This window comes from Cottoperca gobio, chromosome 17 (genome assembly GCF_900634415.1).
Source record: "Cottoperca gobio chromosome 17, fCotGob3.1, whole genome shotgun sequence".
In the NCBI taxonomy this organism is placed as follows: Eukaryota; Metazoa; Chordata; class Actinopteri; order Perciformes; family Bovichtidae; genus Cottoperca; species Cottoperca gobio.
In genome coordinates this window covers 7,537,232-7,560,018 of record NC_041371.1, presented here as the reverse complement: position 1 = coordinate 7,560,018, position 22,787 = coordinate 7,537,232, and the positions used below count along the sequence as shown (strand labels likewise).

Sequence of the window (22,787 nt, the reverse complement as noted above, 5' to 3'; positions counted from 1 at the left end):
GGATGGATATTGCATTGCACAGGAATACTCAGTAAATATGGATAACACTAGAAGAGAGCGATATATAGCTATAAAATACAATACACAACATAAAGAATACATTTGAATACACTATAAATATGCTAAACTACTATAACTAAAATATAAACGTAGGATAACATACTACAATAGGGTCTTTTTTTTCTTTAATAACTGAAGTTATGCCCCCTATTTCTTTGGAGCAGGTGGCTCAGAATTACACATTGCACCTTTAAGACCTTAGATCATGGGTAATACTACAATAAGGCAAGACACTTATAATTATTCAGTTTGAACGAAGCAAGAGATGTGTTTGAAGGAGGACAAATATTCTTTAGAGGAACTGCTTGGCCAAATTGTGCTGAAACACAAAGAACGATTTAACGATTCACCACGGATTACCAAACCCTCAATTTGATGTTTCCCAATTTGCTTTACTAAGCAATTTGTTCTGGCACATCTCACCTTTTTATCTGTTGACCTCTTACTCAACACTAGTGTTCTCACAGCTCACTTCTCAGATTCCCAGAAGCCACTTCCTCTTTGAACATAACATAAAAAATTTTTTCCCCTCAATTTGATCCAATCGACCAAATCAAACTATACTATACTACTATAACCCGATACTTACAACAACACAATGTGTAAACCATTTACAGAAACAATTATCATTGAGTGAGTGTTCAGATATGTGTGCATAAGTAAGTATTTAAACATCAAATTGCTTCTTTAGTGAAACACTTTCTCTCCCTTACGGCAACGCAACAGAGCCTTGTTCCTCTGCTGCTTCTGCAAGCCGAGGATTAAGAGTGTGGACCACTGAGGACAGATTTGCAACGTTTACTCCCTAAATTGATATTGATTCATCAACCGTAATCATTCGACAGCCTAGAGTTGTTTTTAAGAGTTCTCCATCTAACGGCCTGCTTTTCGACTACTGCCTGACACACAATATGGTTTGTTTACAGTTGCTACGCTGTGTAGGGTCACACAAAACCACGCCCGTAACTGCCAGCAGCTCCTCACAGGACTGTGATTGGGCATTACTGACAATGTTATGTGAACTGACAACATTTTCACCAGTCCAGGAAGTGTTACTGTATGTGTGTGTGTATTTGGTAAGGATTAGGCAGCTAAAATACTTTGGTTAAGGTTAAATGTAGAAATGAGGTTGAAACAGTGTACTACTAATTTGCATCAGCAAATATGTTTTAAGAAAAACATAATGCCACATGAATAACGTTTAAAAATGTTAACATGTCGCCTATTAGGAGAGGGTAAGGCTATCAAGCTGTCACTGGGCTCCAGGTGAGAACTAGTTCGTAAGACGTGTCAATAGTTATTACGAACCACACTAGAGGGCTGAGCCACAGTGAAAAGTTGGCCATCATAGAGAGAAGGGAGACTGAATATCCTTTAAATATAAAGTTAGCAGCGCACATTTTCAGACCGTCTTTTCTGCAATATATTCATAGTGTTGTACTCGTGAAGTGACAAGAGCGAGAGAGAGAAGTTCAACCCTGACTCCTTCTTCACCTCCACACAGCTGGCTAATCTTGGTGAAACAAACTAAACAGTAACTGAAAAAAAGAAAAGAAAAAAAACAGAAAGTCAGCACTTTGATAGCTTCCTTGTTATGTATTACACAATATATTCCCGAGGGAAATGGATGAACCAAACGGCCAACCGCAGTTTGTATCACATCTGTTTCCTCTGTCATCACATAAGGGTGTCAAAATCATACAAGTCACGTTCATTGTATCCATAAATGTAAAACAGATTCAGGAATACTACTGCCGATCATTAATAAATGGAATAACTTGTGGTCCCCTTAATGGCACAAATGTGTTTGATTTGTGCGTAGACTGGCCATCACTTAATAGTTCACTCACTGGAGCAAGATACTAGCACTTCTTGTTTCCCCCAGTGTCTGATTATTATGCAATGGCAAATGACAAATCCATATATAATGTGTTCTGGGAAAATTTGGGTTCATGTTTTTAAAAAAAAGGAAGTGAAATGTTGAAGAAAAAAAGTCTGAGAGTAGACAAAATTAAAAAAAAAAAGTCATGCTGACACGACGAGACAGGATGCGTCAGTAGTATCAAGATTGACTTTCGATAATCATTCACACACATTTAAAACCGAGAAATGCATGGATGAAGTCTTCAGGTGTGAGACATCTCAGACGAATACTAACAATGAAGATACCTTTTACAGCCTTTGTGCTCCTCATCCAAGTATTACAATGTTTGGCTTCAGATGGTACAGTATTCCAACTTTTAAGAGTTTTTTGTGCGATTGTGTAGATATGCACTGTTCTTTATGTGAGACTGTGGTGTCATTTACCATGTGTCAGTGTGTCACCTGCGTTAAATACATTCTTGTATATTTGCTACAGTTTAATATCAAGATGAATCCGGTTTTACATTTTGCAGACATGGGATGGTTGTAACTTTGTTTGCTTTTTAAATTTCAGTTTATTCTTGAATACTTGTCAGTCAATGAAAGACTGTGTAAACATTTGTTCGAAAGGATTTTCTCATTTCTTGTAAGTGCGTAATTCTTTCTCAACAGATTCACCATTTCAACTAACTAACAAGGACGCTGGTTTTTGTTTGGTTAAAACAAATAACGACTGCAATGACATACGCTGGACATTCGGTGACCGACTTCTGGTTCACCAGAGGAAGAAGTGCCTGGGAGCCCAGGGGAAAAGTGTGGGAAGTGAAATAAGCCTCCACGAGTGTGACGAAAACAGCGACCTCCAAAAGTGGGAATGCAAGAATGGAACAGTGCTCGCCCTCAAAGACCAAGAGCTTTACATTGAGCTCACTGCGGATAACACAGCCGTTCTCTCCAGAACAGTAGGACCCAATAACCACCTCACCATTACAGGGACGTCCAATGGAGCTTGTGCCAGAACATACAGAGGTACAGTGTAAAACGTGTTGTCTTGAAGGACTTTCACTGTCCACAGGGCACACTAAATCATAACCATTTTCAGCAATTTTAAGTACAAAAATAGAATGATGATGAGGACAGTTTGTTGTTTTTAGAGAGATGATGAGATTATTTCAAAAAGGATATGTACACGTTAGCTTTATCCAACAGAAGGTCAAACTGGTAAACAGCTGCGCATGGATTTATGTAACATCATATAGTCATAATTGTTTTATAAATCTGCATTTGAATTGTGGTAAAGATAAAACAAACATATCATTTAGCATTGTTTTGAAGTGGTTTGTCATGTCGTAAAAAAAAAGGAAAAAAAGGTAAATCGCTGCAGGTACAGATGTTCTGAAACCAATCTTTGCTTTGTTCTTATCACCTCTTAGAACTTTATGCCATTGGTGGAAATGCAGCTGGACTTCCGTGCATGTTTCCCTTCCAGTACAAAGACCAGTGGTACTCAGACTGCTCGACGCTCGACTCTCCTGACAATAAGCTTTGGTGTGCGGCTGAAACTAAATATCAAAGTGAACGATGGGGCTTCTGCCCGGTTACTTGTAAGTACTGCCTGTAAACATTTTTTGAATACTGTAGTGGGAAAAGGCAGAGACAGAGACAGAGAGACAGAGAGAGAGACAGACAGAGAGAGACAGAGACAGAGAGAGACAGAGAGAGACAGAGAGAGAGACAGAGAGAGACACAGAGAGAGACATAGAGAGACACAGAGAGACACAGAGAGAGACAGAGACAGAGACAGAGAGAGACAGAGAGAGACACAGAGAGAGACAGAGACAGAGAGAGACAGAGAGAGACACAGAGAGAGACAGAGACAGAGAGAGACAGAGACAGAGAGAGACAGAGAGACAGAGACAGAGAGAGACACAGAGAGACAGAGACAGAGACAGAGAGAGACAGAGACAGAGACATAGAGAGACACAGAGAGAGACAGAGAGACAGACAGAAACATAGAGAAACACAGAGAGAGACAAAGAGACAGACAGACAGAGAGAGACACAGAGAGACAGAGACAGAGAGAGACAGAGAGAGAGACAGAGAGACAGAGACAGACAGAGAGACAGAGACATAGAGAGACACAGAGAGACACAGAGAGACACAGAGAGACAGAGACATAGAGAGACACAGAGAGAGACAGAGACAGAAACAGAGAGAGAGACAGAGAGAGAGACAGAGAGAGAGAGAGAGAGACAGAGAGAGAGAGAGAGAGAGACAGACTTATTCATATTTTGTATATACATTCATAGCCAAAGAAGGCTGGACTATTTACCCAACAACAGGAGCGTATTACCAGCTCAACACACAGTCGGTTCTGACTTGGCCCCAAGCCGAAGCCAGCTGCAAACAGCAGGGAGCCTCCCTGCTCAGTATCAACGATCCTCACGAGCAGGCTTACATCACAGGTAAGGTGACACTGACTCTATACTGAATGTACTAATAAAAGGGATCATGCATTTGGGCACATACAGAAATAATTTGCTGTCTTTGTTTCCATTAAGGGATTTGATTTATAATAGCACTCGTAATTAAAAACATTTTTTATACATTCTTAAAACGCATTACTTGCACTGATGTATCTACATTTTTGCAATGGTGTTGTGTTGTCAAAATAATCAGGAAATCTGAGCCTTACTAACAATAAGTGACAAAGGCAACGACTCATTGTTTTGTCATTTCTGCTTCCCATGCCAGCACTACTAGGTACAGGGGGCAATAAGCTGTGGACTGGGCTGGTCCTGGATCCAGAACATGGCTGGAAATGGTCTAATAGGAGACCTTACCGTTACATGAAATGGGACTCTGGTAGGTTTTTCCTTCACTTCAATTTTGTATTTCTCTATTGTGATATATTTATCACTATCATTATATAATATATTGAAATGTATTAACAAAAAGAATCTAAACAAAATAGAATCTAAAACAAACTATTAAACAAACCTTAATTTACATTTACATCTTTAAAAAGTAAATGTAATGGCCACATTAAAACTTTAACAAAGTCTTCATCTTAAGATGCCAGAATGATTTAGAAGTAAGATTTAGAAAAGACCATCACAATCTATTTTCTTGTAGAGTTGTCTACCGTAACACACTTCCAACTGGCCTCCCCAATAAGACCATTAGACAGTTGCAACTCATTCAAAATGCTGTTGTTAGAATACTAACACCAAGAAGAAAGAACACATTTGCCCAAATATTAGATCCCTGCACTGGCTTCCAGTTTAATATAATATCAATTCTAGGCCCAACATATATTGCAGATATGTTTGCTGATTACAAACTCAGATCTGCAGGGACTTGTCAGTTAGTTGTGTCCAGAGTTTGGTCTGAATGTGGTGAAACGGCAGACATTATGCTGCCCACTGCTGGAACTAAGATACGCCCCAACGTAGCCATTTTAAAACCTAAACTAAAGACTGTTCTCTTTTCCACCGCTTTTAAGTAATCCATTTGAATTGTATCTTTATTTATTTGGTTTAAAAATTGTACTTTCATCTATTTTATTTTAAACTTCTGTCTTTTCTTTGTCTGTAAAGCACTTTGTATGACCTCTGTGTATGATAAGGTGCTGTATAAATAAACTAGCCTTGACTTGCAGAATGTAGCCACAGACGAGTAAGTTGAACGTTTTTCTCCCTCATGCTTAAATTTATTCCACTTAAATATGTATACGAGTTACAGCGTTAACAAGTGTAAAACTAGTTCTCTACAATCTCATACCTTTGAATAAATAAAAGTGAGCCGTTAAATGATGTCGCTATCTGCCTAATGAAGTCGACCTAGTTAGAATCCAGCATATCTTTCCAATTTATTTTTCCCCTCCAACATGGTACAAGTTCAACATTTTCTTTACATTTTTCTTTGGTCGTACTATATGTATTCACTCATTCAAACATAATGTGGTGATGAACTTTGTAAACTCAACTTATAGACTGAAAAATACGTTTTCTGTTTTTTGTATTATAATTCCCATGTGTGCCTCGAGTCATGCTGAAATAAAATGTGTTCTAATAAAGTCAACATGCTCTGTCTTCCAGCACATCTAAAGCTCAAATGAAAACATATCTTGTTTGTTAAATCCTTACAAAACTGAAGAGTAAACGATTTTACGGGGGATTATGTGCGAGACTATAACACTGAGACAAATCTGAGGCTGTTTGCAAAAAAACAACTTGTAAGTATAACCATTATCTTTTTTTAGGACATCCACGTTCTGATCTGGGACACATTTGTGCAATTTTGGATCCCGCTGTCCAGTACTCCTGGCAAAGTTCACTTTGCAGCAAGAAACTCGGGTACATCTGCTACAGCAGTGCGGCCGAGGTAGCGCCTACACCAGGTAAAGAAAAAGATCTATCTATTCTACACTACAAATGCCCTTTAAAACCGTATAGCTACATCGTATATCTGTCACTCAGTCCGTATATTTCCTTGTTCTTTTCATGATCAGCTGCTGAGCCAGGATTTTGTTCAAGACCTTGGATTCCCTACAATGGCCACTGCTTCCACCTTAACCGTACTGAGAAAACATGGACTGATGCTCAGAGAGTGTGTCGTAATGAAGGAGGAGACCTAGTCACCATCAGAAATGTGGAGGACCAAAGCTTTATCGTCTCTCAACTTGGATACAGTACGTGAAAACAATAAAAACAAACGCATGTTTATCTTCAAAAGGTATAATCATTTCCTTAAAAACAATGTATAGACTCATAAAAAAAATAATCCCTCTCAATCATACACAAGGACCCACGATAAGTATGTGGCGGCATCCACAGAGATCCTGCCCTCTGCCTGGATTTTCTCTCTTTTTAAAATTATTTTGCTGTGTATTATTCAGCAAAGCCTATGGGGTGTTACCCTCAGCCAATCGGCAGGCTGTCCATTCGCATCCCCAGCTTGACAAACTCCTCCGCTGAATCTCTCTTTTCTCTGCCGATACCAGGCACAAGGCCCCCTTTTAGACGTCTGTATGATACAAAGTGGTGGGATTTGATGGTGAGACTGAATGTGTTAAATGGTCATATGACATCCTCTCATATCGATCGCAGGCCCCTGAATGGAATTGAATTGAAATCGTATGGTGGCAGACTTTGTGATAGCGTAAAATAGTGTATCTTGTCCAAAGAATCTATAACATTGTATTGTGATGAAATTTGAGATTAACACCCATATTATTCATTAGCAACATTAAGTTAATGGCAAGTTGTTTACAGAAACATCCTTTTGTCCATGTCTGCAGTATCCTCTGATAATCTTTGGATTGGACTGAATGACAGGAAGACCGAGAGGCTGTTTGACTGGAGTGACCACTCGACTGTCAGTTTCACGAGCTGGGAATTTGGGAAACCTAAATTCTCAACTGATATACAGGACTGTGTTCTCATGGGGGGAGAGGTAAGGAGCACTATGTGGGTATGGTGCACATATTACCGTATGTACTGTATATGCACTTAAAATACACTCAAAACCTTTTAGAGAACATGGCATCAAATACTGTTATTTTACCTGATTTATCAGACAGCAGTTGACATTGAATACAGTATATTGTCTACTGCATATCTCTGGACCCTAAGTATGATCTTTCATTTGTACAGTTTAAAGACTTTGACATTTTCGTTTGCCATTTCACTAGTGCATTGTCTGTAGTACCTTCCAATACATCCAGTCTCCAGATGAATAAATATATAACACTACTTTGTTACAGGATGGGAACTGGGCTGACCAAGTGTGCGAGAGGAACTATGGCTTCATTTGTATGAAGATGAGTGCCTCAGAACCCACTGGAGATGAAGTGGAGCAGGATGATGGCTGCAAAGTTGTTAGTTATGTTTACTTATTTATATCCATTTAAAAACAGCTTCTCTTGTTCATGAAGTAATCCGAGATAACCTTTAGGCACTTCACCTAACTCTATCATCTCCCAAAGCTCATTAGAGCCTTTCTTTTTAGCTCAGCAGTTTGGTTATCTACAGCGCAGCAAAGCTCTGATAAATTCACGGTACTCTACCTGCCCAGCTCGACAAATATCTAATCCATGCTAGGGATGGGCTAGATACTACTGTATAAACCATAGACTGTATATATAATGGACGTAGTGTCTGTGTTCGCCATCTTGACCTAACTCTTCGCTAATACAAAAAGGGGCAATAAGGTGGAGCAGAGGCAGGCTGCTGAAACACACCTACCTACCTCGAAGCAGAGTTTGCTGTTTGGTACATACAGGAGAAACATGCAAAACCCACTACAGTCGTCAATAAATGCTGTGTGACGAAAAAAAGATAATTAAAATGGAGGTGGAGTGCAAACTTTCCAGGTAAAGTTAGCATAACACAAGTCTGCAACAACTATGCACAGTCATCTGAGAGTGAAGCCTGGCAGCAGTGTGCGCATGTGCGTGCAGGGGGGAGGTGTTGTCTTTGGGCCATGGTCGAATAGTTCCCAGCTAATATCGACTAGTATTTTTGCTTGAAATGCCCATCCCTGAGATATTTTCCTCATCAAGACCAAAATAGAAAGCTAAAAGGCGATTAAATATTATACCTAAATGTACAGGTTGGGTAAAAAACACCGCTTCAAATGAATGCTAATGTCCCCCTTACTATGTTATAAGAACAACATGTCGGGGCTGTATGTTTTTCAGCGTGTGATTCCCCTAAATGTTCAAAAATGTTTCTTTAAAATCCATGAATGCAGCATTAAATAAAAGGTTTAACTTTATAAAACGTTATACTGCATTTAGGCCGAGTTTACATTTCTAGAATATTTATGTAATTGTAGTGATTATATCATCTTTGATTTTTATCAGTTTCTTTTCCTCCTTTACAAATTCATTAATTATGGAAAGTTATAAAATATCTCACAATTGTCTTTCTTCACTTTCTTTTCTTTTCCAACAATCCAGGGGTGGAGAAGACATGGCTCTTACTGCTACTTTATAGGGCCACAGAACAAAGCTTTTGATGAAGCCAAAGATGACTGTATGAACTCAGGTTCCTACTTAGCCGATGTTTCAAATGTGTAAGAACAATTATTTTCACTCCAAATGTCCTGAGTAACTCTACATTTCAAATGTATTAGGACAAACAGAATAAAAATATAAAAAGGCTTTTTTTCAATTACTGAGAACAGAAATCCTGCGATCCTAATTGTGCAAATATCTCCAGAGTGGACAATGCCTTCCTTGTCAGCTTGGTGGGGATGAGAGCAGAGAAATACTTCTGGCTCGGCCTCTCAAACCAGAAAGACATTGATCTATTTGTGTGGACCAACACAGACTCTGTGAGGTACACTCACTGGAACGCTCAGATGCCAGGTATGGAACAATCTTAAACTCCATCTGTAAGGTGTGTCAGAAGGTAGCTTCACAATTGACAGTTTACCATTTTCCCTCAACAATGCAAGGTCACCAACAGGGCTGTGTTGCCATGAAAACTGGGGTTTTTGCTGGCCTCTGGGATGTGCTGCCCTGCACCAATAAGGAGAAATACATCTGCAAACACCTGGCAGAGGGGGCAGTTTTAACCCCTGCACCACCGACTGTTCCCCCTGCCACGTGCGCGGACGGCTGGGCTCAAATGAGATCAAGACACTATTGTTATAAGGTACAGCCACGTGTAAAAAAATAAAGCTTAAAGAATCGCACATACAAAGACTGCAAAGACAATAAAACACTGTTTGCTTGTCACTCTACCTAACCACGTTGAACCTCTGCCTTGTGTTGAAGTTATTTTCACAGTCACCCTTTGACAAGAGGACCTGGTATGAGGCCAGAGATTACTGCAGGGCCATCAGAGGAGACCTGCTCAGCATTCACAGTGCTGATGATATGACATTGCCCCTACCTCGGTACAGTATGACCGATCAACGTACAAAATTAAGAAATGCGAAACGTGTTGCAGAAGAAGATGTAGGTTAGCTAGTCCAGCTGAGCCTTAGGTAATGCATTTACAGATGACTGCTAAATTAGGCAAAACTTTGATCTTCATTTTTCAAACAGGTTTTATATTTGAATCATCAGTATGATATTCATAATATAATCATTGTTCATTGCAGACATGAAAAAGTCTGGATTGGACTTAGTGCCCCTGACCCAGTCACCGGTTATGTGTGGAGTGATGGATCGCCAGTGAGTTATTGGTGTTCTACTTAATGATAATAACAATTGAGACCATCATTTAGTTTAGGATGCTTAATTAAATAGATAACAATATAAATCATGTGTTTTATTGTTTGCTTTTGTTTACAGCTGCAGTTTCAAAATTGGAAGGATGGAGAGCCAAACAACAAAGACAATGTGGAATCTTGCGCTGAAATCGAATCGCATTGGCAGAGTTGGAACGATGTGCATTGCGAGACGTACCATGATTGGCTTTGCCAGATCCGTACAGGTAAAATGAGAATGGAACGGTTTCTTTCGCTCTTGTTTGGTTACCAAGGTTTCAAAGAAGAGCATGTCATGTTTGTAACCTTTGTTGAAGGTTAACTGAACAAGTTCGACCTTCCAACGATGTCTTTATCAAATGTATTTAGGTGAACTCAACTACCTACTATCACTCCAGTACTTTGCTCAGTGTTCTGGATATAATTTCTTCTATCTGTCCTTACAGGAGTAACTCCAAATCCACCTCCAGACCGCGTCACTCCAGGTAAGTGGGCCATTTTTCTATGTAACCACAAAGAAAACATTGCAAATATGCTTTTAGGCCAAACATTATTTTCTAATGTATGGTTTAAATTTGCTGCAGTTACTTCACTGTGGGTTGAGCCTCCTTTAATATTTAGTGTAATGTTTACAATGTTCACCATCTTAGTTTAGTGTGTTAACATTTGCTAATTAACACAAAGTACAGATGAGGCTGATAGGAATGTTATTAGTAGGAATCTCATGAGGAACCAATATTTCGGGACCAAGTCGATGCCAAAATTCTGTAAACGTGACAGGACCCGTATGTACTATAAGTACTGTAGGTACCGGGGGGGTTCACGCCGATGTGTTAAAATCGGAAAGGAAATAAGGCATTTCAATTCTGACTCTGCTCATCGGTTCCTAAAGCAAACTGGTCTGGCCCTGGACCGCAGGATTTCTCCTCTGCTACCTCTCACCGCTCTCTTTTGCTCAACCCAACACTCGCTCCGTACACACTTGACTTTTTGTGATTATTTATTCAGTTAACTCACTGTGACTTGTCCAGGAGACACAACCTATGTTTTCCTGATAATGCTACATTATGAAACAACAAACCCGTGTTGAAATCAGCAGGAGAGCAAGTTGACGGTAGCTGTTAGCACTCAGTCTCAGAGGTGCAATTGACTTGTATTACGGGCCAAGATAAATTATACCTTTACCATGATGTGTTCAAATGTGATCTTGAAAAGCGTATTCAAGGTTACAGTTGTTTGAAGAAGATGTTTTTCGCAGCAGTATAAAATAGATGTTGGAGAAGGAATTATGACCCGTTAAACCTTCTGACAAAAACAATATTCAAACGAGTGTATGTTGAAGTACATGGGATTTATTGTTTTGTTTTTTTACCGTGGTATCGATTTGGTATCAAGAATCGTGGAATTCCACTGGTATCGGTACCGACTACTGCATTTCTGGTACCGTGACATCTCTAGTTATTAGTTTTGCAGGTAATTTGTCACAAATCAGAGTATTAGAAAAACAAAAAGTTTGGTCTGATGCTGGATGAAAAGTTAAGGGACCTCCAAACTTATTGATATGGATCCTGCTGAGGGGGACATGAAGATCTGCACCAAATTTCATTGCAAGCGTTATAGTTACTAAGATATTTCACTCAAAGCCACAAATGTGAACTTCACGGTGGCAATAGAGGAAAAGTCAGGGGATCGCTTGATGCCGCTTGCATGTAATGTAACTGAAATCTGAACCTACACATGTCCTGTAATACATTACATCTTTCTGACATGTCTTCAGACTACAATATCACCTCAGACGGGTGGCGAGAATGGAATGGGTCTCAGTATTATATAGCGCGCTGGTCGACGGCCATGGAAGAAGCTCGTAGAGCCTGCCAACAGAGGCATAGTGACTTGGTTACTATCAACAGTGAAGCTGAAAGTGTCTTTTTATGGAAACAGGTGAGTGAGCGAGTACTCATTAGCCATAGCATTTAAGCTTAGAACATACTGCAACGTAAGTACTGCTAGTGTTACTGTTGCCCTTTGTCTGTGCATGTAGGTGTCCAGAGATGGTGGGAATTACTGGATAGGCCTGAACGTAGAGCTTGATAGAACATATGGGTGAGTATGAACTACATAATGAATAATGGGTTAAACAAAAATGAGAAAAGAGTTAAAAGAAACGTATCAAAACTATGTGATATGTAGATAATCGAGGATACTGCACTCAGGTGGCTCCAGTCCTACCTGTCCGACAGATCCCACATCATTTCCCATCACAACCACTCCTCTGCCACAGCGCCAGTCACCCAAGGTATCCCCCAAGGTTCAGTACTCGGCCCGCTCCTCTTAACAATCTACATCCTCCCCCTCGGTTAGATACTCTGCCACTTCAACCTGGACTTCCACTGCTATGCCGACGACACGCAGATCTAACTCAGCACCAAATCCCCCCATAACCCACCCCTCTCACACATCGACTCATGTCTCACAGAAATAAAAAACTGGATGCAACACAACTTCCTCAAACTTAACAATAGCAAAACTGAACTCCTCCTCATCGGCTCCAAATCCACACTCAGCAAAACCTTTAACCTGACACTCACAATTGACGGCACCACTGTTTCCCCTTCTCCTCAGGCACGCAACCTTGGCGTGATCTTCGACCTCACCCTCTCCCTTGAACCCCATATCAGCCATATTGTCAAAACTTCCTTTTTCCACCTCCGCAACATTGCAAAAATCAGACCGTCTCTCATCTGCCTAGCAGGTGAAAGACTGATTCACGCCTTCATTTCCTCCCGCCTTGACTACTGTAACTCCCTTCTATATGGCATCACCGCAAGCTCCATCAACAGACTCCAACTGGTCCAGAACTCCGCCGCCTGACTCCTCACACACACCAAATCTTGGCACTCCCTCCCCCAAGACATCCGTGACTCTTAGTCCCTCTCCATATTTCAGTCCCGCCTCAAGACGCACCTCTTCTTTTTAGGACACAATTTGTCTCTTCAAATTAATCATCATCATTATCATCTCTGAATAGTCTGGTCACCCAAAAGAGTAAGAGAGTCACCAACTCCTGGAGGGACGTGCCAGTCTCCTGAGCTTGCTAGATGCTCCACTTTGTTCACTTTGCTAGTTCCAACTTTGAGTGTCTGCCGTTTAGTTCTGGGCAGGTAGCATACAGTCTGTCTGTCAGAAAAACTGCTTCCTGTCGTGGCTGGTGAGGAAGCTGATAAGAGCTGAGTTTACGAGCAAGAAAACCAAAACATTTAATCAAAAATAGACTAAAGGGCTCTCGAGAGCTGAGGGGGACTGCATGGTGATAGTGATGTGGGTTCGCCATTACAAGCATTAGTATTGATTAGAGCAGCGTGAATTATGAAGCAGTTAAATTACTTCTGTACAAAATCTGGTGGATTTTTCTGCCTTGATTGAAGAGCAGAGCTCATTTTGTACTATTGCAATATAACAATTTATAACATAAAAAAAACACAATATGGAAATGAAAGTAAATGTGTGCCAAGGATGCATGTGTCTTTGAAATTTTCAAAAAGGTGGATGGATGGTTCTCCAGTGGTGTTTCAAAGGTGGGATGAGAATCAACCTGTTTTCCAACGCAATGATGAGAATTGCGCTGTCATGACTTCATTTAAGGGTGAGTAATGGCCTACTTTCATATAATGCATGTAATAAAGAACTTACCGTATTTTCCGCACTATAAGGCGCACTTAAAAGCCTTTAATTTTCTCAAAAAGCGACAGTGCGCTTTATAATCCGGAGCGCTTTATATATGGATTAATTCTGGTTGTGGTTACTGATCACAAAGCGATTTTGTGTGGTACACGGCGCTCTGTCAAAATGTTTTAGTACGACTTTGGTAAACTACAAAGCCACACCGCTTGCAGCATTACGGCTACCGTAGTCCGCGTCGCGGAGTAATACATACTGTGCTTCACCATAATATTACAGTGTGTGTGTATAAGGACCCCAAAATGGCACCTGTCAAGAGATACGCTTACGACGCGGACTTCAAACTCAAGGCTATCAGTCACGCAGTAGAACATGGGAATAGAGCAGCTGCGAGAGAATTCAACATTAATGAATCAATGGTACGGAAGTGGAGGAAGCAAGAAGATGACCTGCGCCAAGTAAAGAAGACCATTTGGCGGTATCAGACTGTTTTTTTTACGTGTTACAACTGAACAAGGTTGGGAGTTATTGTGAATACGCTCATTAACGTTTGAACAATGTTGAGAGTTATTGTGAACACGTTTAATAAAGTTTGACTGACTGACTTATCTGACTGTTTTGTTTCGCTTAATGCGCCTTATAGTCCGGTGCGCTTTATATATGAAAAAATATCGAAAATAGACCATTCATTGACAGTGCGCCTTATAATCCAGTGCGCTCTATAGTGCGGAAAATACGGTAAATGTAAAAATTAACATTGTTTATATCAATATTTTGTAGTATTTGTTTAATGTTGTATTTTGATTTACAGGGTTCTGGCATGATTTTAATTGTGGGTATGAGCACAAGTTCATTTGTAAACGCAGTAGCTCACCACCTGCCAACGCCACTGTACCGCCAACAATTCTTCCGAAAGGTGGCTGTCCACAAAACTGGGAAAAATTTGACTCAAAGGTTAGAGGTCACTTTTAATTTCATAAATGTCATGATGGAGAAACTGATGTTGCATGAAATGGGCCTTTAATCTAACAAAGCATTGATCTATATGTGGATGAAAAATAAAGTTGCTGCTCTTTTGAGACACTCAAAGCTGTTGATTTTTCACCGTAGTGTTACAGCATCAATAATAAACAGAGGGAGACGTTCAAAGGCGCAAAGACACAATGCAAAGCAATGGGAGGAAAGCTGGCCTCAATTCTCTCAAGACATGCACAAGGTGTGTTCTGTGTTTCTTTCCCAGAAAACTATTATTTTTATATGCATATCGGGCATATCATGCAAATGTCTGTTGGGTGTCCCAGTAAAGTCAGCCAGAGAAAATGGGCCCTATTAGTGAATAGTTATACACATTTGAAGTTGTTTGCATTAACAACATTTGTTCATTAATATTTTCTTTTGTTTAAAATACTTGTATACATGGTTTTATATATACACAGTACTCAAGCTCTAAAGCTGTTTCTACTTTGTCCATTATTAGTATACACTATATACTGTATTTTATGTATATTTAGGCAAAACTGGTGAAAAAATAAAAGATTAATTATATGATTAATGTGCATTACATTTTCAGTGTTTTTGACTACTAAATTGGCTGACGAACCTACCACAGACCTGTGGGTTGGTTTGTATGAATTAAATGGCAATAAATTTCTTTGGACTGATGGGCGACGAATGCGATACACCAACTGGGCGTCTGCAGTAAGTGGACACTTTGATTTTTGTGTTATAATATTAAGTACAAGAGATATGTGATGCACTACTAAAAACTCTAAAGCTCTCTCTTATTTTTACTGTTTTTTCATGAAAATTCTTTCTCTATTTTTGCAGGAACATCATCGATCCCTTGGAATGATTTCAGATCCTTTTGAGGTAGTTAACATATTTAAAACTTGACTGTAGATAAGGCATAACTTTGTCCGTGTAGGGCTTTAACAACTGAGGTTATGCCTCAAGTACACACAACCTTTATTCAGTGTTGCATTTGTATTGTTTATAATAAATATTTTGGGTGTATTGCTAAATATTTCTGACATCCTGATTTTCCATTGCAGAGGCATGACCCTTTTCAGAGAGGAGATTTCGCACGCAGAGGAGTAAAACTTATTTGATATTTTGACTGTAATGGGCAATACCACATTTGTCTTGGAGTCAAAATACTTTAATGACAAGCTGGGGTGATGTTAGGGCTGCACGATTATGGCCAAAATGATGAATCACGATTATTTTGATCAATATTGAGATCACAATTATTCATTTCTTTTAGTGGCAAAATATTTTTTATTGCGCTCACATTTAAATAAACAGAGCACTGCTTTGACTTCCATGTTGTGCTACAAAACTACTAATGTACAAATTAGGGTTGCACCATATTAGAAAAAACCGACATTGCAATATTACTTTTCTGCAATATGAATTGTGAGTATTTACCTTAAATGACATTTTAAAGTTAAATGCACCACGCTGGTGCACTTTGAGAGCAAAATAAAAGGCTAGATTTAGAGGATAGGCAATGTTGTGCTCTTGTAAACTATTTAATCATAAACCCATTGGGTGCATATGAATGATAATAATACAGCAAAAACATCTCAATCGCTGGCTGGTGTCTGGCTGTTAATTTAGGAAGCGCTTGATTTGATATTCAGCTGCGTTTTCTATAAGCGGAGCACTAATTTAAACATTAATATCAAATATCATCATGTTCATTTAATTGTGGGAAGCCAAATACATGATCGCAACTAAAATGAGATTAATTGTGCAGCCCTAGGTAATGTCTAGTACACACAATCTAAATTCACAATTTTGATAAATGATATGCATCTGTATTGTTTGTATAAAATGTTCTGTTTATATATTCATACACATTTCTGACATCCCGATTTTTATTGAAGATGGATTTTCACATGTCGTTTGGTCGTATGCCAGAGCCTGAGGTAATAGTTTAACAGAAAATTATTTGGATTATTGCTTATTTTGTGAGGATATTTATATGAATTTGTCTAAATAAATAAAATCAAGAATGTACAGGGAATCCTTTTACAAGTACAGTATATTATTGGTTGCCCTGCTACCTCGTTGATTCTGTTCATGGTGGTGATTATTATGTGTAGGCAGTAACATAAGAGCTGCCTCCTCTTAGACAATAGAAAAGGTATCCTGTTCAACCATTGATCATATTTTGCAAATTAGTCAGTAGTACTTCTGTTTTTTTGTTTTTTTTATGGAAAAGCTGCTGTCAGTCTAAATCTCACCATAGTTTTCTCTTTACCTCACATCACTGTTTCACTGGAAGAGGTGTGCTGCGTTGACTACCAATCCCAAAATTGGTATTGGGAAATGGATAAAAGGTTCCTGCAATGACACCAAAGGATATGTCTGTCTTCGAAATGTTGGTGAGCCTATCCTTGGCCATTTCTCTTGAATGGATTTCCTATGACCTAGAATGATTTTTTCAAACAAGGACTGTTACAATATTGTGCTATTGAAATTCGTTGCATACAGGGATTGTCATGGTGATGACCCTGATGTGTCCATATCATTATTATCATTATTATATCCAAACTTTTACTTTTACAAGATACTATGCATTTCCCTAATTCCCAAAATGTAATACCATCAGCCAAACATCATTTCGCATGACTAAGAGATGTTGGTGTATTTTGGAACAAATAATGGTCAGTGATGATGAAAAAAAAAAGAGTTAATGAGGTTAAATTCAGGACCCACTTTGCAATTGTATGGCTAAAGAAACCTCAGTTAATTTTGCGATCGGCAAATTCTACCTACAACAGCACCAGTTGTATTAAAGCAACTAACGATTTGTTGTGACTGTTCTGTATCATGATCAATATTCCCCAACCATCAAAATGTGATAAACATGACTCCAACACTACACATTGAAGACGCTTTGTACTGTATTTGATACCCAAGCCTATTCAAACGGGACAGTTTTTAAAAAATGGGATGAGTGAGTAATTTCAATAATACCTGTTGAGCATCTGTACAGGCCCCTGGCTTTAAGAACGAATGGAAAAACTAAATGCGCCTAATTTCTCGCCCCGAACAGACCCTTCTCTCCCAGACTCCCCTGAACCAACACTTTCTACCGACTATGTCAAAATATTTAATGACTCTATCAAGGTTGTTACTCAACAAATGAGCTGGGATGCAGCCAAAAAGCTCTGTGAAGGAGATGGTGCTAAACTGGCTAGTCTGCGAAATGAGTGGACACAGGCCTATGTTGAGTTGCTGGCTTTGAGTCTCAAAGCTCCTGTGTGGATTGGACTGAACAAAGATCAGGTACAGTGCTGAAAGCCTTGCAAACTAAACATTCTTACCTTAGTAATTTCATCTGTAATTGTTAAAAATCAAGTTATATTTGTTTCGATAAATATTTATTACAAATACGGTAGTCCATTTATATTATTGATGTCTTTTATTATAACTAAATGTTTTCTATACTTTTGTCCATGATGTAGCATAAAATCCTAACAAAGCAGTATTAATGTTAATTAAAGAAAACATTTAACATCCTTTTCAGCAGAGCTGGTGACTAGCTAATTGTAAGAAAATGAGTTGATCCTTGATTAGCTCTGACTAGCCCATCTTTTGAAAGAATGATGCTGAATGCAGTTTTATCAATCTTTGCTTTCAGACTGGCGGATATTTCAAATATATTGATGGCTGGCATGTCACCATACCCAATTGGGGCAGACAAGAACCAAGCACAATCCTACCTTGTGTGTTCATGGGTGTGGATGGAAAATGGGCGACTGCTGACTGCAATCGGAACATGAGCAGCATTTGCATGAAGTCTACAGGTAAGGCTCGTGTATATTTTAATAACTTCATATGTGGCGCATTCTAAATGTTAATGTCGACATACATCCTGTAGTGCTGTCACGATACTAAAATTTGGACTTTGATACGAGACCTGCATAAAGTATCTCGATATCGATCCTGAAACGGCAAAAGCCTAAAACATCTGGAATGTAATGGAATAATATGAATACAAGTCATTTTATTAATAAAAAATAAAACTGAATATATCTAGACAACATCAATGCAAGACAATGGAGGATGTAAAAAGAAGCCATAAAACAACAGGACTGAACTATTGCACCAGAGTGTGTTTTAGTGTGCAGTGTTTCCCCTACCATTGTCTTGGAGGGGCGCTGCGCCCTGCCAACAGAGCCCCGCGCCCCGTCTGAAATTCAAGGTGTTTTTTTCTTTCTTTCTCGAATTTAAAATAAATAAATATTTGTTTTATTCACAACTCACTTTTCAGAAAGGAGAGGAGAGAACTAAATAGAAACCAACGCTGTCAACACTGAAACGTGCACATAAATTAGATAGATAACATAAGCGTTTACTTTAATTAATAGAAGAGCACCTGTTCAATGTGAAAAGTGAGTTGTGAATATAAAAAAAAGAAAGAAATCCAGGGAAAAAAACACATTGAATTTCCAGGGGTGCGCAGCGCCTCTCCAAGACAATGGAGAATGTGAAACACTAACATCCTGCCTTCACCTGGTTCGTTAGTGTTCCACAATATTGTCAAATAGGTGCTTACTTCAGTGCATTGGAATTGATAGAATGTACTGCCATACAGTAATTAGTTTATCGCAGAGTCAATGTCTCTCATTCACAGATGTGCCACCGACAGAGTCAAGCTCTTTCCCAGGATTTTGCCCCGAAGACCCAGAAACATCCAGATACAGTAGACAGAGTAACTTCTGGCGACCATTTAGGAGGTTTTGTTACCTCATTCTCACTAACATGATTGAGTGGCCAGATGCATCTGCTAACTGTATAAGACATGGTAAGTATTTTCTATGGATGGTCTAATGCATATTATCACTCGTATCACTTGTGTTTACTTCAACTAAAAACCTGTCTCTTTGTTTGCTTGTTTGTTTATCAAGGTGGAAGTCTTGCCAGCATTGAAGATCCTTTGGAGCAAGCATTCATTCAAAGCAATATCAAAATGTATGAAGACAGCCAAAACTCTTTCTGGATCGGCTTGTATAAAACTCACAAAGGTACAGTCACATTGTCTGATCTTTCATGAAAAGAAACATAAAGCTACACTAGGACATTAAGAAGGAACATTTTCTTTGTAAAACAGATAACTGTTAATTACTTATTCCTGCTGAGTAAAGAACTGAAACAGGCATATAAACTAAGTTAACAACAAATGGGGAATGAACCAATACAGCTGTACCCATCAATATCTTTGTATCAAAGTTAGATGTATCATATGAAAGGTATCGCTTGTTCTACTTCCCCCAATGGTCCAATTAATGTGGCTTTGGGGTCAATATACAATAAGAAAAAATATAGGAAATGTTATAAGTTATACAAGCACATGTGGAAAACTTCAATGTTTCTAAATCTTGTTTCCTTTCACATTGAAAGAAAAGATCTTGAGTATAAAATTAAAGAACCGCTTCAGGGAAAAAAATACTGAATTTCTATTTGTCCCCAGGCATGTGGCAGTGGTTGGATAAAACCGTCATGGTCTACAATAACTGGCTTAACAGTCAAAACATGGGTGATTATGGATTGATTAAATCTAAGGATGGTAAATGGATGGCAGGGAAACAGTGGTACCAAAGAGGATATATTTGCAAAACACCCAAAGGTGAGATCATCATTCTTTAATAGGACTTGGTTAACAATTAAAGTAATGTTTTTGAAACAACTATTTAAATTAAATCAAAAATATATTCATAGATTGATTTTAATATTTAGAGTATAATATCAATGAAATGAAACATAAATGCTACTAAATGTTTTAAATCATGTTTGTTATCTTTCTAGAATTACAACAAGCGCCACAGGGAACTGGTAGGTTACATCTTTTTATCCTTTTTATTTGACTCATAATTATACATTTGTTCTGGCTCATCATCTATGTGTGGAATCTGTACAGTTAATCCTGTGGTGGATCGTCAAACCCGTGGCCACATCATTTTGGCAGTTGTGCTGGTCATTATTGCGATTGCCATTGGAGCAGTCATCGCCTTGTTTCTCTTCAAGAAGTCTGGCCTCCGCTTACCTATCCCTGGAAAGTTATCTACCTTCGACAACCCACTCTTCTTCAACAATGTGGTCGACGCAAATAAACTGGTTGCAAATATAGAGGAAGAGAACCCACGGCCTGTGTGATGTAAATACCAGCATTTCATGTTCTGTTTTGAAATGAGAGAAGTTTCAATGCAGTTATAAAAAACTGGCTTTAATGAACTAAACTATTTCAGCTGTAGGATGTCTTATTTGATATACAAATATTTGTAATAATTAGAAATTATGCATAATTCTATATTTTATGTCAACTAATAATTTACTGATTGATTGAATGTTAAAGGTTCAATGTGTAAGATATGCCAGATTTACAACATTTTAAAATGAACTGACATCATCCAAAGAATGTGAAGAGGTAACAGTGTTGACGTTACGTCAAAGACGTGTATGTGTTGTGTTGCAGAGATATCTACCGAAATTAGCATGCTAACTGACTAGCCGCGGCCCGTCCAGTCTAGGAGGCGATAGTGAGTCAGTGTAGTGCCAGTCTGCCCTCAGACCAGAGGGAGAAGAAGTACAACTGCCTGGTTTGGGCAGACTCAGGGATCATCAACAATACATTCATGATTCATGCGCCTCGTTCTCACCGTCTGTGGGAGGCTGCTCCACCGGCAGTACGGCGTTAGCAGTCAGCAGATAGCACTGATTCAGTCGACTCCTAACTGGATCATCAAACTTTCTGTTGCTGCCGTTACACCGTACACATCAGCCGGCTGATACTCCCGGTGCTGGGATATTCGCCGGCTGAATTACTACGTCGGCGCAGAGGAAAAAAACCAACCGACAAAACCGGACCCAAGCCAATATACAAGCTGCCAAAACGTAACGGTACACGGACTGTACAGCCCCCAGTGCCACAGTAAACACAGATATCGAAGCCCCACATGAAGACTCTAAGATAGCAGTGATATTTAGACTGGCTCTCAGAGTTTCAGCAGTCAACACAAGGAGAGATATAAAGCTGTAGAATATAATACACAATAAATAGAATACTCTAAAACTTAGAATACAATAAATATGACGAAGTACTACAACTAAAATATAAACAGGTTAACATACTTTCAATAACTGACTGTTTTGATTGATGAATTTAGATTGTATGAAGCCAGTTTAGAGGTGAAATACTGCCCCCTCTTTCTTTACAACATTACACATTGAACCTTTAATGGATGGATGTAAGGAGAATTGATTCATGCCATATTTTACTTTAAACTACTATGCTTGCTGAGATAACAACATTTCTACTAGACTTTAAACAAGGCTACAATACAAATACAGATGAGAACAACTGTACTAAAAGACATTGTAAATAACAACTCATTGGCATCGACATGGAATGTTGTTGGACTTTTCCCCAAACTTTAAAGAGAAATGTAAAATGGTGTATATGTGATGTGCCTAGCTTTATTAAACATTTAAAAAGTGTTTTATTTGCATTCTATTCTGCGAGTATTTAGACTTTTAGTCCACCACTTCTCAGAAAAAAGTGTTGTACTTTTATATCCTGGTTGTGGTTACTGATTATTTCTTCAAGGTTTTACACAAACAAATAGATATTATCTGTTGAATTTACTATACATCCTTTTAAAAAAAGATAGGTTTACTGCATTCATTTATGTTGTTTTCAACTTGTGCAGAACAAGCTCATATACAGTATTATAGCCACATAAAGTTGTCGTTAAAAGGGATAGTTCACCCCAAAATCAAATGGAATAGGAATGGATATATGAGACTAGCATTATACTACAGGAGTTGTGTGAGATGTTTTGATATAGTTTTGCTGTTGTTGAACACGGCCACCATTTACATTACATTACATTACAGGTCATTCCATATCCAGAGTGATTTACAGTGAACTAACTACAGGGACAGTCCCCCGG

General features: G+C 38.8%; 1 protein-coding gene across 1 annotated transcript; it reads left to right on the top strand.

The window, feature by feature from the left end:
* The first annotated feature begins 2,123 nt into the window (after window positions 1–2,123).
* LOC115022355 (macrophage mannose receptor 1-like) lies at window positions 2,124–21,309 on the top strand. The gene is made up of 33 exons (XM_029453328.1): window positions 2,124–2,283; window positions 2,596–2,952; window positions 3,357–3,527; window positions 4,233–4,388; window positions 4,678–4,788; window positions 6,188–6,325; window positions 6,437–6,616; window positions 7,226–7,380; window positions 7,691–7,804; window positions 8,888–9,003; window positions 9,150–9,298; window positions 9,388–9,587; window positions 9,710–9,831; window positions 10,039–10,111; window positions 10,232–10,373; window positions 10,593–10,631; window positions 11,924–12,087; window positions 12,188–12,249; window positions 13,689–13,789; window positions 14,636–14,778; window positions 14,935–15,040; window positions 15,395–15,522; window positions 15,652–15,693; window positions 15,876–15,917; window positions 16,713–16,754; window positions 17,114–17,213; window positions 17,888–18,120; window positions 18,476–18,641; window positions 19,472–19,642; window positions 19,746–19,862; window positions 20,309–20,464; window positions 20,644–20,670; window positions 20,756–21,309. Exons 1-33 carry the CDS (start codon window positions 2,178–2,180, stop codon window positions 20,989–20,991), a joined length of 4,365 nt encoding a protein of 1,454 aa, XP_029309188.1. The 5' UTR covers window positions 2,124–2,177; the 3' UTR covers window positions 20,992–21,309.
* Window positions 21,310–22,787: the final 1,478 nt, after the last annotated feature.